The 12,518-nt window shown below is 40.4% G+C and overlaps 1 protein-coding gene across 2 annotated transcripts in view; it reads right to left on the minus strand.

The window, feature by feature from the left end:
* UBE2F (ubiquitin conjugating enzyme E2 F (putative)) overlaps positions 1–12,518 on the minus strand; it is a 140,455-nt gene that overhangs the window by 100,462 nt on the left and 27,475 nt on the right. Inside the window, exon 4 of one of the 2 annotated variants that reach the window (XM_050916221.1) lies at positions 6,055–6,120. The exons of the other annotated variant lie outside the window; for it this stretch is intronic. Within the exon in view, the coding sequence (XP_050772178.1) occupies positions 6,055–6,120 (66 nt within the window). The remainder of the gene's footprint in view (positions 1–6,054; positions 6,121–12,518) is intronic. 2 annotated transcript variants of the gene reach the window in all.

Genomic DNA, 12,518 nt, shown 5'->3' on the forward strand with positions numbered 1-12,518 from the left:
CCTTTCAAGTTATTATGTGAAAAAGAATAGCAGCAGCAACTTGGAAGTTACAGCCTGCAAATTAGGATCCAAATGAGAACTACATTCTTAACTGGAGGTTTAATTATAGAAGCAGTAGTAAGTAAAGCAGAAAGTAGACTGACGGTTTTGACAAGTAGGCATAACCCTTCCAGATTTTCTTCTAGTGATTTAAGATCCACTTCTAGAGTCAAATAAGATTATTAAAGCATCCGCAGAAAGCAGATCACATTTGTTATAAATCTCTTTGTTAATCATAAGAGATTAGTCTGGCTTTCCCTGTCTTCTTTCAAGGTCTGGTGGCACTTGCATCCTACTGCTGATGCAGGCTCAACTACTAACCCAAATGGGGTTGTGTATCTGGAAGCAGACACTCGCCTCTTTTACTGTTTCATCACATTAATCTCGTGCATCCCTTCAACTTTGCTCATGAGCAATTCCCTCTCTGGCCTCTGATTAATTGTGGAGTCATGCATCTGACCCTAGCAACTGAACAAGCAGCAGCTTAGCACATCCAAACTCTGTGCTCCAGCCTTTTCAGGATGAGAGTGAAGTTGGTAATGCTGACCCTGCAATTTTTATCAGTAACTGAGGCCTACATTGCAGGTATCTCCATGCTTTTCTCAGTTTTTAACCCACTACTGCTACAAAAAATGAAAAACAAACAGTAACTGGTAGAAGCAATTCCTGCCATAATGATCTTCTTGCAAGGCAGAGCAACTGGTTCAGGGAGTCGGCAGGAGGAGGAAGCAATCCAGATAATGAAAGTCAATGATGCTTCTAAATACTAAAGAATATTTTACTGTCGCAGCTGACACATTTAATTTCATCGTTAGAGACATTAAACTACAATTGCGTGGCTTATCTGTATTGCACAAAGCTAATTCCTAAATCATAGACAAGATACTCCCCAGAGCACAGGTTCACTGTAAGTAAAAACTTGTTAACATAAAATAAGTATTCAGCCTCCTGACGCAAGATGTTCTATGTAAGCATTTGCATTTCAAATTCATATCCTTCCTTGATAATTATGTGTTGCAGGAATTAAAACAAATGTATACTGATATGTGCTGACAAAGGCTTCGGTGGAGAGTGAACAAGCAAAGAGCTGCAGCTTTGTTCTGTAAACTATTGAACATGTTTCTGCTTTAGAATTTGTGATAAAATTTATTTTCCCATTTACCTTTTTCTTGAAGTGTCTAGAGAAACTCATTTTGATTGTCTGTTAAGAACGTGCCATAGTCACCAAGACTATGTAAAAGGAAAAGCATCTAAGAACAGATTTTAACCACAAAGCAAAATACAACAAAATCAGGTGCACCAACTCTCTACATCAGATAATTTTAAGAAGTTAAAAACCCCAAATGGAGCCATCCTCTCTCTTTCCCTGCAATTGTAATGGCCCTCTACACCAGAGGTGGGAAAACTATGGCCTGGGGGCCACATCCGGCCCTCCAGACTTGTTAATCTGGCCCATGAGCTCCCGCCAGTGAGTAGGGTCCAGGGCTTGCTTCACTCTGGTGCTCCAGCTTGGGAGTGGGGTCAGGGGCCTTCCCCGCTCCATGTGGCTCCCGCAAGCACTGGCATGTCCCCAATCCAGCTCCTACACATAGAGGTAGCCAGGAGGCTCCGCACGCTGCCCCCACCCCAAGCGCCACCCTGCAGCTCCCATTGGTTGGGAACAGCAGCAAACGGAAGCTGAGGGGCGGCACCTGTAGACAGGGCAGCATGCAGAGCTGCCTGGCTGCGCCTCCGCATAGGCGCCATTTCTGGAAGCTGTTTGAGGTAAACACCACCTGGAGCCTGCCCCCTCAACTCCCTCCACCCAAACCCTCTGCCCCAGCCCTGACCCCCCTCCTGCCCTCCAAACCTCTTAGCCTCAGCCTGGAGCACCCTCCTGCACCCATAATTCCTCATTTCCAGTCTCACCCCATAGCCCACACCCCCTGTCGGAGCCCTCTCACCCTCCCATACCCCAACCTCCAATTTCATGAGCATTCATGGCCCACCATACAATTTCCCAGACGTGACTCTCGGGCCAAAGTTTGCCCACCTCTGCTTTACACTTTAGAATTCCTCCAGAAATTAGATCAGCTAGTACAATTTATTGCAACTTTCAACTTGTACTAGAGGTGAATTTTTAACTAAATCATTTTCCAGCTTCTAAAATCGTGAACAGTGTGAAAGTTTAACCCCATCCTCAACTTTTCTGTCATCTACTGGCTGTTTCATGGCAACTTCCATACCTTGGCCAGACACAGATGGTCATCCAGCCTATACATAAACCAAACACATAGCAGACCCTCTGCTAAATGGAGTGAACCATCAAGAAACAACACTGGTTCTCCATGCTCTACATTGACTATCAATCCTATCCTAGTTATTCTTCAAAGTCTGGATCTCCAAATCCTGAATTGCGATGTACCATAAAAATACCACAGGAAAGGTTTAAGGTATAGAATGCACTGGCCCAAAAATCATGCTGAGTCCAACTCTTGCCCTGTAATTTGAAAACTGCAAAGCTGATCCTGGAGAATGGCCACATTAGGACACTTCTAGAAGTGAGCACTTGAATTTAAACTACTCAAAGTGACTTTTAAATATGGGAAAGAGGAGGAAAACTGGCTTTTCCTGAACAGGTAAGTTTGTGTAAGGTTCCCCAGGTAATTACAGTAACAGGTTCTTCCGGTGCATGTATAATACCAATCTGAGTCAGGACAATTCTGGGAGAAATACCTACTCAACTCTCTGCTGTCTCAGTAAGAGAACATTGATTGTGTGCCCCACAAACCGTAGCTATTTGGGAGGTTCTTTTTGGCTTGTTTCATAACGTTAAAAGAAAAGGGTACTTTTATTATGTTCACATGAATAGATGCATAGTTTAAGTGGCAGTGGATCACAAGTTTTGTAACTGAATTATGCACAGCTGAAAATAGATGTTTATTTGATCAGATTGTAAAAGTCAGGACTTCAGCTGTGCAACTATAATTAGGTTAATAAAATGTGAACTAAAAGGAATAAAATCACCCCTCTCCTTGTAACTTCACCTCAGTAATGAAGCTAGCACAACAATCGTCATGAACGTGAACAGTGCATGTCCCCTTGTTTGGCTGTAGTTTACAGTTACAGAAGTAAACAATGGTGCACTACCTAAGCCACTTGAGGTTTAATACAAAAAAAAAGAAAAAGTCATCTTTGTTATGATATTGTTAATTTAGATCCTGGTGACCCTCCAGAAAGTAAACAATTGCCCACAGTATTATGAAATGGCATCTCTTAAACTAAAGGGCAACAGTTGGCACATACCAACAGATTTGATGACCGTCACATGTATCTAATTAGCATACCCTCTACACGCAACCAGTTGCTAATATGAAACTTTTGTCACATTTAATACATTCAGTCTTCGCTATCAGTTTTAATGTACTCAGTGGGGCAGTCTTGTCAAATTTTCCACTCATAGAATCATAGAATATCAGGGCTGGAAGGGACCTCAGGAGGTCATCTAGTCCAACCCCCTCCTCAAAGCGGGACCAATTCCCAACTAAATCATCCCAGCCAGGGCTTTGTCAAGCCTGACCTTAAAAACCTCTAAGGAAGGAGATTCTACCACCTACTTAGGTAACACATTAAACTGCTTCACCACTCTCCGAGTGAAAAAGTTTTTCCTTATATCCAACCTAAACCTTCCCCACTGCAACTTGAGACTATTATTCCTTGTTCTGTCATCTGCTACCACTAAGAACAGTCTAGATCCATCCACTTGGGAACCCCCTTTCAGGTAGTTGAAAGCAGCTATCAAATCCCCCCTCATTCTTCTCTTCTGGAGACTAAACAATCCCAGTTCCCTCAGCCTCTCCTCATAAGTCACGTGCTCCAGCCCCCTAATAATTTTTGTTGCCCTCCGCTGGACTCTTTCCAATTTTTCTACATCCTTCTTGTAGTGTGGGGCCCAAAACTGGATCCATACTCCAGATGAGGCCTCACCAGTGTAGAATAGAGGGGAACGATCACATCCCTCGATCTGCTGGCAATGCCCCTACTTATACAGCCCAAAATACCGTTGGCCTTCTTGGCAACAAGGGCACTCTGTTGACTCATATCCAGCTTCTCGTCCACTGTAACCCCTAGATCATTTTCTGCAGAACTGCTTCCTAGCCATTCGGTCCCTAGTCTGTAACAGTGAATGGGATTCGTCCATCCTAAGTGCAGGACTCTGCACTCGTCCTTGTTGAACCTCATCAGATTTCTTTTGGCCCAGTCCTCTAATTTGTTTAGGTCCCTCTGTATCCTATCCCTACCCTCCAGGGTATCTACGACTCCTCCCAGTTTAATGTCATCTGCAAACTAGCCGAGAGTGCAGTCCACGCCATTCTCCAGATCATTAATGAAGATATTGAACAAAACCGGCCCCAGAACAGACCCTTGGGGCACTCTGCTTGAAACCGGCTGCCAACTAGACATGGAGCTGTTGATCACTACCCATTGAGCCCTACGATCTAGCCAGCTTTCTATCCACCTTATAGTTCATTCATCCAGCCCATGCTTCTTTAACTTGCTGGCAAGAATACTGTGGGAGACCATATCAAAAGCTTTGCTAAAGTCAAGGAATAACACATCCACTCCTTTCCCCTCTTCCACAGACCCAGTTATCTCCTCATAGAAGGCAATTAGGTTAGCCAGGCATGACTTGCCCTTGCAGAATCCATGCTGACTGTTCCTGATGACATCCAAGAAAATACAAATTAAACTGAAAGATCCAAGATTTCTATTGCCAACTACATGTTATTTTATCTTTACTAATGAGTAACAATGACCTCTACTGTTTGCCTGGTTTAGCTATTGGTACCAACGCCAAATTAGAATTGTCATTATTATTGAAAACGTTTTTATAGCACCTTAAGTTTAAACTGTGCTTTACATAGATAAGACATGTTTCCTGCACTCATCAGCATGTTTGCTGGCAAAAGAGATTAGCACAAAATTACAGGGACAGATCTTAAAAGCTCAGTGCAACTAAACTACAAAAAGAATGGAGAGTCAGAAGGAAGACTATCTACTGCCACCACACACCACTTTAACAAATGAACCTCAGCACTTTATACTTTATTTACATGGAAACACTTAACTGTAGTTTCACAAAATCTCAGAGACAGGATCAGGTTCAGTGGGAGTTTGATCAGGGTCTTAACCAGCTAAAATTCTGCACAACTGTACCAAAAAGCTATGTAGGGATATACCCCAGTTCCTGTTTCCTGTTCAAATGTAGTGGCTTTAATTTTTACACAGCAGAACTCATCAGAAAACAATGAACTCTGCAAATCAATACGTAAAACTCAGACGTGCATCAAAAAAGCATTTTTCATTTTGAAAACTGTAGTTTGGTTCTTATTACTGATCTATTTCATGGTGTACTAGCAAATGTTTTGTTCTATATTTGTTTTTAAAAGGATGGCTGCAGTATGAGACTGCATGGACAGCACAGTTACTAATATTTGCTAAGAAGCTAGCAGAGACCACCCTTTTTCTGAAGTGTGCAGATTTGTGAAATACTCCTAAAATACTTCTTAAATTTCTCATCTATTTTGTCATGTCTCCGTTGAATTAACCACCCCAAAAGAGTCTGCAATAAACAGTTCCTTGTAAAACAAACAGTTTATGACATACCATGCATAAAATCATTTCTGCTGAGAATAGTTCAAGTGTCTATTTTGGCAATTAAAAAACTCCGCAAAGGCTGACACTGAGCCACATCCAGTTTGCTTCAGCCTATAAAAACTAGCAAACAAGATCTAAACATCTTTCTAGCCTCTACTGATGTTTTTACCTTAACGAGACTTCAGTTCTCAGAAACAACATCTAAACTTTCCTATATGCCTCAGCATAAGTTCAGTGCTTAAAATGTGTTTTTGGGTTTTTTTTTTAAAGTTGTATATTACCTATAGAACCCAAGCAATTCATGAACAACTTTGCCAGTATGGGTTAATCTTAATCCATTCCCGGGTTTCATTTAAAAAAAATATTTTAAAACGTTACCTGGGGTTACAGTTAGCTGAAAGTAATGGAGCTTGTTTGAATCTGGAAAATTCACTTTACATGTACCTGCAAAGGAAAAAAACCTGCATCAAACAATGAATGATAATCTCCTCTTTCAATCTTCCAGGGCCCAAAATGTAAAACCTTGTCAAGTACTCTGAAAGCATTACTCACTGAATGAAGGCATTCTGGTGAGCTCATTTGCTGGAATTTTTTTTTCCAATTCCCTTTGTTCCCTTCCCTAAATAGCTTGAGGTCAATGAAATTTAGGTCATCAAATCACCCACATGCTGGTGTTATGATCTGCAGTTATGAAGGAGGAAAGATGTACCAGTAAAGGAAAATAGGCTATGTTCTTTTAAAATGCTAATCAGGTCCAATTATAGCATGCAAACAAACTATTGCCAAAGTCAAATACTAATCAAAATTTAGAAAGGTGGGACATACAGAACCACTAGGGTTTCCTTCAAAGTTCTACAAGTGGCAGCTCTGCTATAAACTTTTCTGTCCCAAGCAATTCCTTAACTGTAGTCTCCTTAAAGGAACGTCAAATGTGACCTGCCATACTGAAACGGACCGGTGGTCTATCCAAGTACAGTAATGAGCCTCTGGCAGTGCCATGCAGCTGATGCTTCAAAATATGTCTCAAAATCCAGAGCAGATTTGGCAAGTTACACAAATATAAACCTTCAGATGGATACTGTTTCCTCCCAACCCCAGACCATGATCAGATTAATGCCCTGAAGCACAATGACAAATATTAACTTGTAATTTTCACAATCTAGTTTGAGCAACTGCAAATATTCCTCTTCCCTTAAAACAGCACTTGAAGGGAAATAATCTAATCACTTGTGGAGAGTAAAAAGATTTTCTAGGTAAATGGGGAAGAGATTAATGCGATACATTCATACAGATTTATATAAAAGTTTGGTAGCCCTCAAGGTTAACTGCAATTCTGGGATTCTCTATACACCAGACCAGGCCATATGATGTCTGTCACCCCAGAAACGTAGCAATATTCTGTTTTCCCCCCCACTATAGAAAGTTTCACATTTTAAACGCAAGGCCTAAATCCCTCAGACGTATGCTTCCTAAGTCACTTCCTTCCCAAATCGAACAGAGAGAGACTGCTAATTCACTGTGCAAACTTCTACATTTTAATTTAATTTTATACTGTCTAAAAACCTCCCCTTGCCACACCATTTGTACCCGCAAAGAAAAGCAGCCCCCAAGACTGTAATGTACTGTAAATCACTCAGGAGCTGATTGGCATAAGATACTGTTATAGCAAGGAGAGTCCTAGTGTGACAAACCATGTCTTTTGTGGCATTGAAGGTTAATAGTTAATATTTCTGAACATCAGGGTTTCCAACTGGGACAATAACTTCTATTACAGCCTATGGTACAATATCATGCTGTTCCGCATTCCACATCACGTTAACTAAAAATACTGTTCACACCCACAAAGTGTAACAACAGCTGAGCAGTAGTGAACAGAATATGCCTTTGTGACCCAGCCTTGGTGCCAGCTGGCAGTGATTTTACAGAGATCCCTTTGGTGAATTATTATGCAGATATCCGACCCAAGGGTGGCGTGTGAACTCTTTACCGAGAGCCAGGAGCCAACTGGTCATCATAATTGTGAAATGTAGGTATGGATAACATTTAAGGAGTTAAGTATCAGAGGGGTAGACGTGTTAGTCTGGATCTGTAAAAGCAGCAAAGAATCCTATGGCACCTTATAGACTAACAGACGTTTTGGAGCATGAGCTTTCGTGGGTGAATACTCACTTCGTCAGATGCATGTCACCCAGGAAAGCTCGTGCTCCAAAACGTCTGTTAGTCTATAAGGTGCCACAGGATTCTTTGCTCCATTTAAAGAGCTACGTACCCAAATTGAAAATTATGCTCCCAAGGTCTTGGGGTGAAGGCAGGTCACCAGAAATCTGACTATTAGCATATTGTATATTGCAGGCCTTTCACTGTATGCCTATTTGGATACTGAGACAGATGCAAATTGAGTGATTGCAAAATCTACAAGAGCAGAAATCTACTGAAAGAAAAACAGCAAGGAGGCATCTTGCTTCTGAAAAAGGATTGGTCTGGTATATCATGGAGCACAGAGATGCACACTGAATCCTTCTCTTAGGAGGCCAGACGACAGAGAGCATATCGATGAAAGAAGGGCCACAGCCAACTTTGCTACAAAGCTCTGCAAAGTACTTTTGGGGAGCAATACTTTCTGACATAAGAGTATCTCGTTAATAAAAGTCTAAGCTCTAGAATGCATATTATGATTTTATTTTATATGCAACCATTCATTTCCAATACTTCTACTTGCTACTAACTGAATCTCCATACTTGGTTAAATAAACTGAAATACGATTTCACTATAACAAATTAAGTGCTGTAAGTTGCGTGGAGTGGTGATCAGAGATGAGACTGATAGGCTAGGGAGTACTGTTTCTTGGGAAGCAGTGAGCTGGTGGATACTGAGTGTCTCCTAAGCAGCAGCTGGACATCCAAGGAGATACTTGGAGGGCTCGAGGTCTGGAGAGTGCCTATCACTAATCTGAAGAGTGACATCAGGGCCTGTGATGCCTAGAGAGGAGCGCTTGTGTTGCCAATGACTGGCAGAGCTAGGAAGCTGATCCATTGCAGTCACATACAAGGCTTCCTTAGGGTAACGGCAGCACATTTAAATAGCAAGGTGATTAACAACTCGGGGTTCCCCGGGAAGCATCACAGCCTCCTAAAATGTGTTATTTCCATGGTCTTAGAGAGCAAATCTGTCTGTACCTTGGTCCCACCATGGTGGCACAATGAACTCACAAAACCATTATGCCTGCCACAGTAACAATTTCAAAGCCGTAACGAGTTACCAGACCAATAAGTTCTCCCTCTGAAAGCAGTTACCTAAATCATTTTCTCTGTATGTGACTTTTAAAAGATAACGTAAAGGTCAGTGAGTTCAAATTTCAATTACATAGTTTCTTGAACTCTTTTGGACTTAAAACAGTATTTTTAGGAGACCAAACAAGCTGAAATCCTGCTTTGCCTGCATGTACCTTTTAAGGTAAAAAGTTAATTTAATTTGTTAAACAACATTTCAACATCTAAGACATCATATAGCCTGGCAGGGACTACCTGAATCTGGTGACCACAGAATCTCATTTCAGAGTAACTGCAGCCATTTAAGTCTTCAAATTCATTTATAAAGCTACACAGTCAGTACCTACAAAGCTAACTCCAAAATACAAGGGCAGCATGCAAAGATGCAGTGTTTTAATCTCAATGTCTTCTAAGAAAGAAGGTATAAACAGCATTTAACCTGTCTCTTTAACAGGCCAGATCTCCTTTATTACCATCAAAGTACAAACTTTGCCAAGAGTATTTGATATTTTTGCCTATATTCTATTCAAGATGTTATACCATAACGACAGTATCCGAAGCCCACTAAGAGCTATAAAAAGCAACAAAGAGTCCTGTGGCACCTTATAGACTAACAACTGTATTGGCACATAAGCTTTCATGGGTGTTATGCTCCAATACATTTGATAGTCTATAAGGTGCCACAGGACTCTGTTGCTTTTTACAGATCCAGACTAACACAGCTACCCCTCTGATACTTGACACTAAGAGCTAGTTACTGTGCTTATGTTCTTGAGACAACACAGGTACAGACAAGTTTTAAACCATAGTGGGAAGAGGTGTACAGTAAGAAAAAAAAACAGGGAAACAGGATTTCTCAAGGAATTTGATAATGGGATACAGTCTCTCTCCTCTAGGTCCCAGACCAACAATGATCAAAAGTCTGAAGGCTGTTTGGTGGCCTATGTGGAATGAATGATGGATATGAGACTGTAGTATAATGGCACCTTTGTTTGCAAACTACGCAAACAGACTAAACAATAAATGGACATGGAAACTAAAATACACTCTCACCCACAGAGGGAGTTTTTGCTGGTCAGGATGGAGATACATTTGCAAGATGCTATTTGAAAAACCTGCACTGCTGCTGCCCTGACCATACCTATTATGTGGATTTCACCCTCCAGGCTAATAACTTACACTTTTTTAAAGTGAGAAATAAAATAGCACTAAGCTCTCTGCAAATGTAGATACAGTGCTGATGCAAGAGCAATGATTTAGCACAAAACCATAACTATTCATAGATTTTAAGGCCAGAAAGGACCACTGAGATCATCAAGTCTGACTTCCTGAATAGCAAAGGCCGCAGACCTTCCCTCAAAATAATTTCTACCACATACCGTTTAGAAAAACATGCAATCTTGATTTTAAAATTGTCGGTGATGGAGAATCCACTACAACTCCTGGTAAATTGTTCTAATTGTTAATTACTCTCATAGTTTACAAGGTATACCTTATTTCCACTCCGAATTTGTTAGTTTCAGCTTCCCTGCAATGGATCATATTATGCCTCACTCTACTAGACTGTAGAGTCCTTTATTAAATATTTGTTCCCCATAAAGGTACTTATAGACTGTAATCAAGTCACCCCTTAGTCTCTGAGTTCCCTGATCACTATAAGGCATGTTTTCAAATCATTTCTGGGGCTCTTCCATGAACCCCATGTAACTGATCAGCACCTTCCCAGAAAGGAACACAATACTCCATCAGTGGTCCCACCATGCCAGATACCAGGGTAGAAAAACCTCACTACTCCGACTTGAGATGCCTGTTTATGCCTCCCAGAATCACGAGTTCTTTTGGCCACAGCCTCACATTGCGAGCTCATGTTCAGCTCATTATCCACCACCACCCCCAAATCTTTTTCAGATGTATGATCAAGACAGGTTTTTTTAAAAAAAACCAACACACAATAAGAATTGGATATTGTATAGATAATATTAAATCTAAATCAGTTATAATGGACTACCTCAAATTTCTAATTAACATTTCCTCCCTGCATATTTTAAAACCCCACACACATTTAGATATTTTAGTCTGGCTGTGTAATTTATTTTGTGGTAAACAAATCTAACATCCACCCATGCATACAAAGATGCCTTAGACATCAGATATTACCCAGAGTTACAGACATATTAGGGAAGGAGAAAAACCAATATATCTGACTCCAGATTGGAATATCAGATGACACTGATATATAGCCATTTTATAGGTATTTATTTGAAACCTAATTATGTTTAAGTTGAGTAAACAAGTAGTATATAGTAATATTTCTACTACATACCAAAATGCACAAACACACACCTAGGTTCCTTCATAAAATTAAGCAGACAGCCAAATGTGTATTATGCAAAGATATCACCATGTCTGCACTAACCTAGCTTTTGACTTCAAGAAATAAGGCATCCAATAAGCTGAAATAGCAGCAAAGCACAGCAAGGAATATAAATATTTTATTTACAGGCATGTACATGATGCTTATTATGAATCAGCTTATGAAGTGTCTCCATGCAAAAAAATGTATTAAATGTGTTTTATTAATAAAGTTGAACATACTCATGCACAATACAAAATACTTCCATACTTAGGTAAAACTGAACAAAACAGTGCAAATGAGAGATACTGAAATATCAGCATTAATTTATCTTCTCTTTTCAATTATCTTCCCCTCTGGCATTTTCTCACCTTCCCTAGTGGGAAGCACTAACTTTTATACATCTTCCTTTCTCCCACCCAGCCATCAGAAGGCAATTCTTTTTAGTAGGAGTTTCTTACACTGGGAAGACTGAATTTGAAGGTAAGGAGTTGTTCCAGATTCAGAAACATTACAAGAGAGAAAGTAAAAAGTCAGGGACCTAAGCAGTACCACTCAGATGCTTTGTCTACATGAAAAACATTTTTTAAAAGCTTTTGTCATATAGAAAAATGTCACACTAGCTTCATCTACACTACAGTTTTTCTGCCGATCTAACTGGAAACAGAGTTCAGTGCTATGCTTTTGACTACGGTTTCTGAAATGGTGCTGAACGCTGTTTTCCTTGCAAGCACAAACAAGGACAATAGTGTCCAGCAGTGGTTCCATGTATCCACTGACAGTACCCATTGTACACAATAAATACAAGGCTTTAGAAACTTGCCTCATCATCCTGTGCTAAAACAGCTTTTTGTTTCACTCCAAGACAGCACAAGTCCTTCCCTCTTATGCTAATACAGAATAAGAGAGATACTCAAGGGGTCCAAATTATGACTGCTGTGAAAACAGCAACTTTGAATTTCCAAGATTCAATGCTTTTAAAATCCCAACCAAAACTCAGCAAGAGTAGTTTTTCCACATTTAATACATGACTATCTGCTTTACAGGTACTAGTTTTCACAGCAGTACCTATCATTCCTTGCTCCGGTAAGAACACACATGCTGGGCTCACCTCTCAGGATTTTTAAGTAGCGTCCCTAATATTCTAATCTAGTGATTGTGTCAAGTGACAGCAGCCTCAAAGAGATGAAGAACTACATCTATTTAATCTGTTTTATAG

Source organism: Gopherus flavomarginatus, chromosome 10 (genome assembly GCF_025201925.1).
Source record: "Gopherus flavomarginatus isolate rGopFla2 chromosome 10, rGopFla2.mat.asm, whole genome shotgun sequence".
Classification (NCBI taxonomy): Eukaryota; Metazoa; Chordata; order Testudines; family Testudinidae; genus Gopherus; species Gopherus flavomarginatus.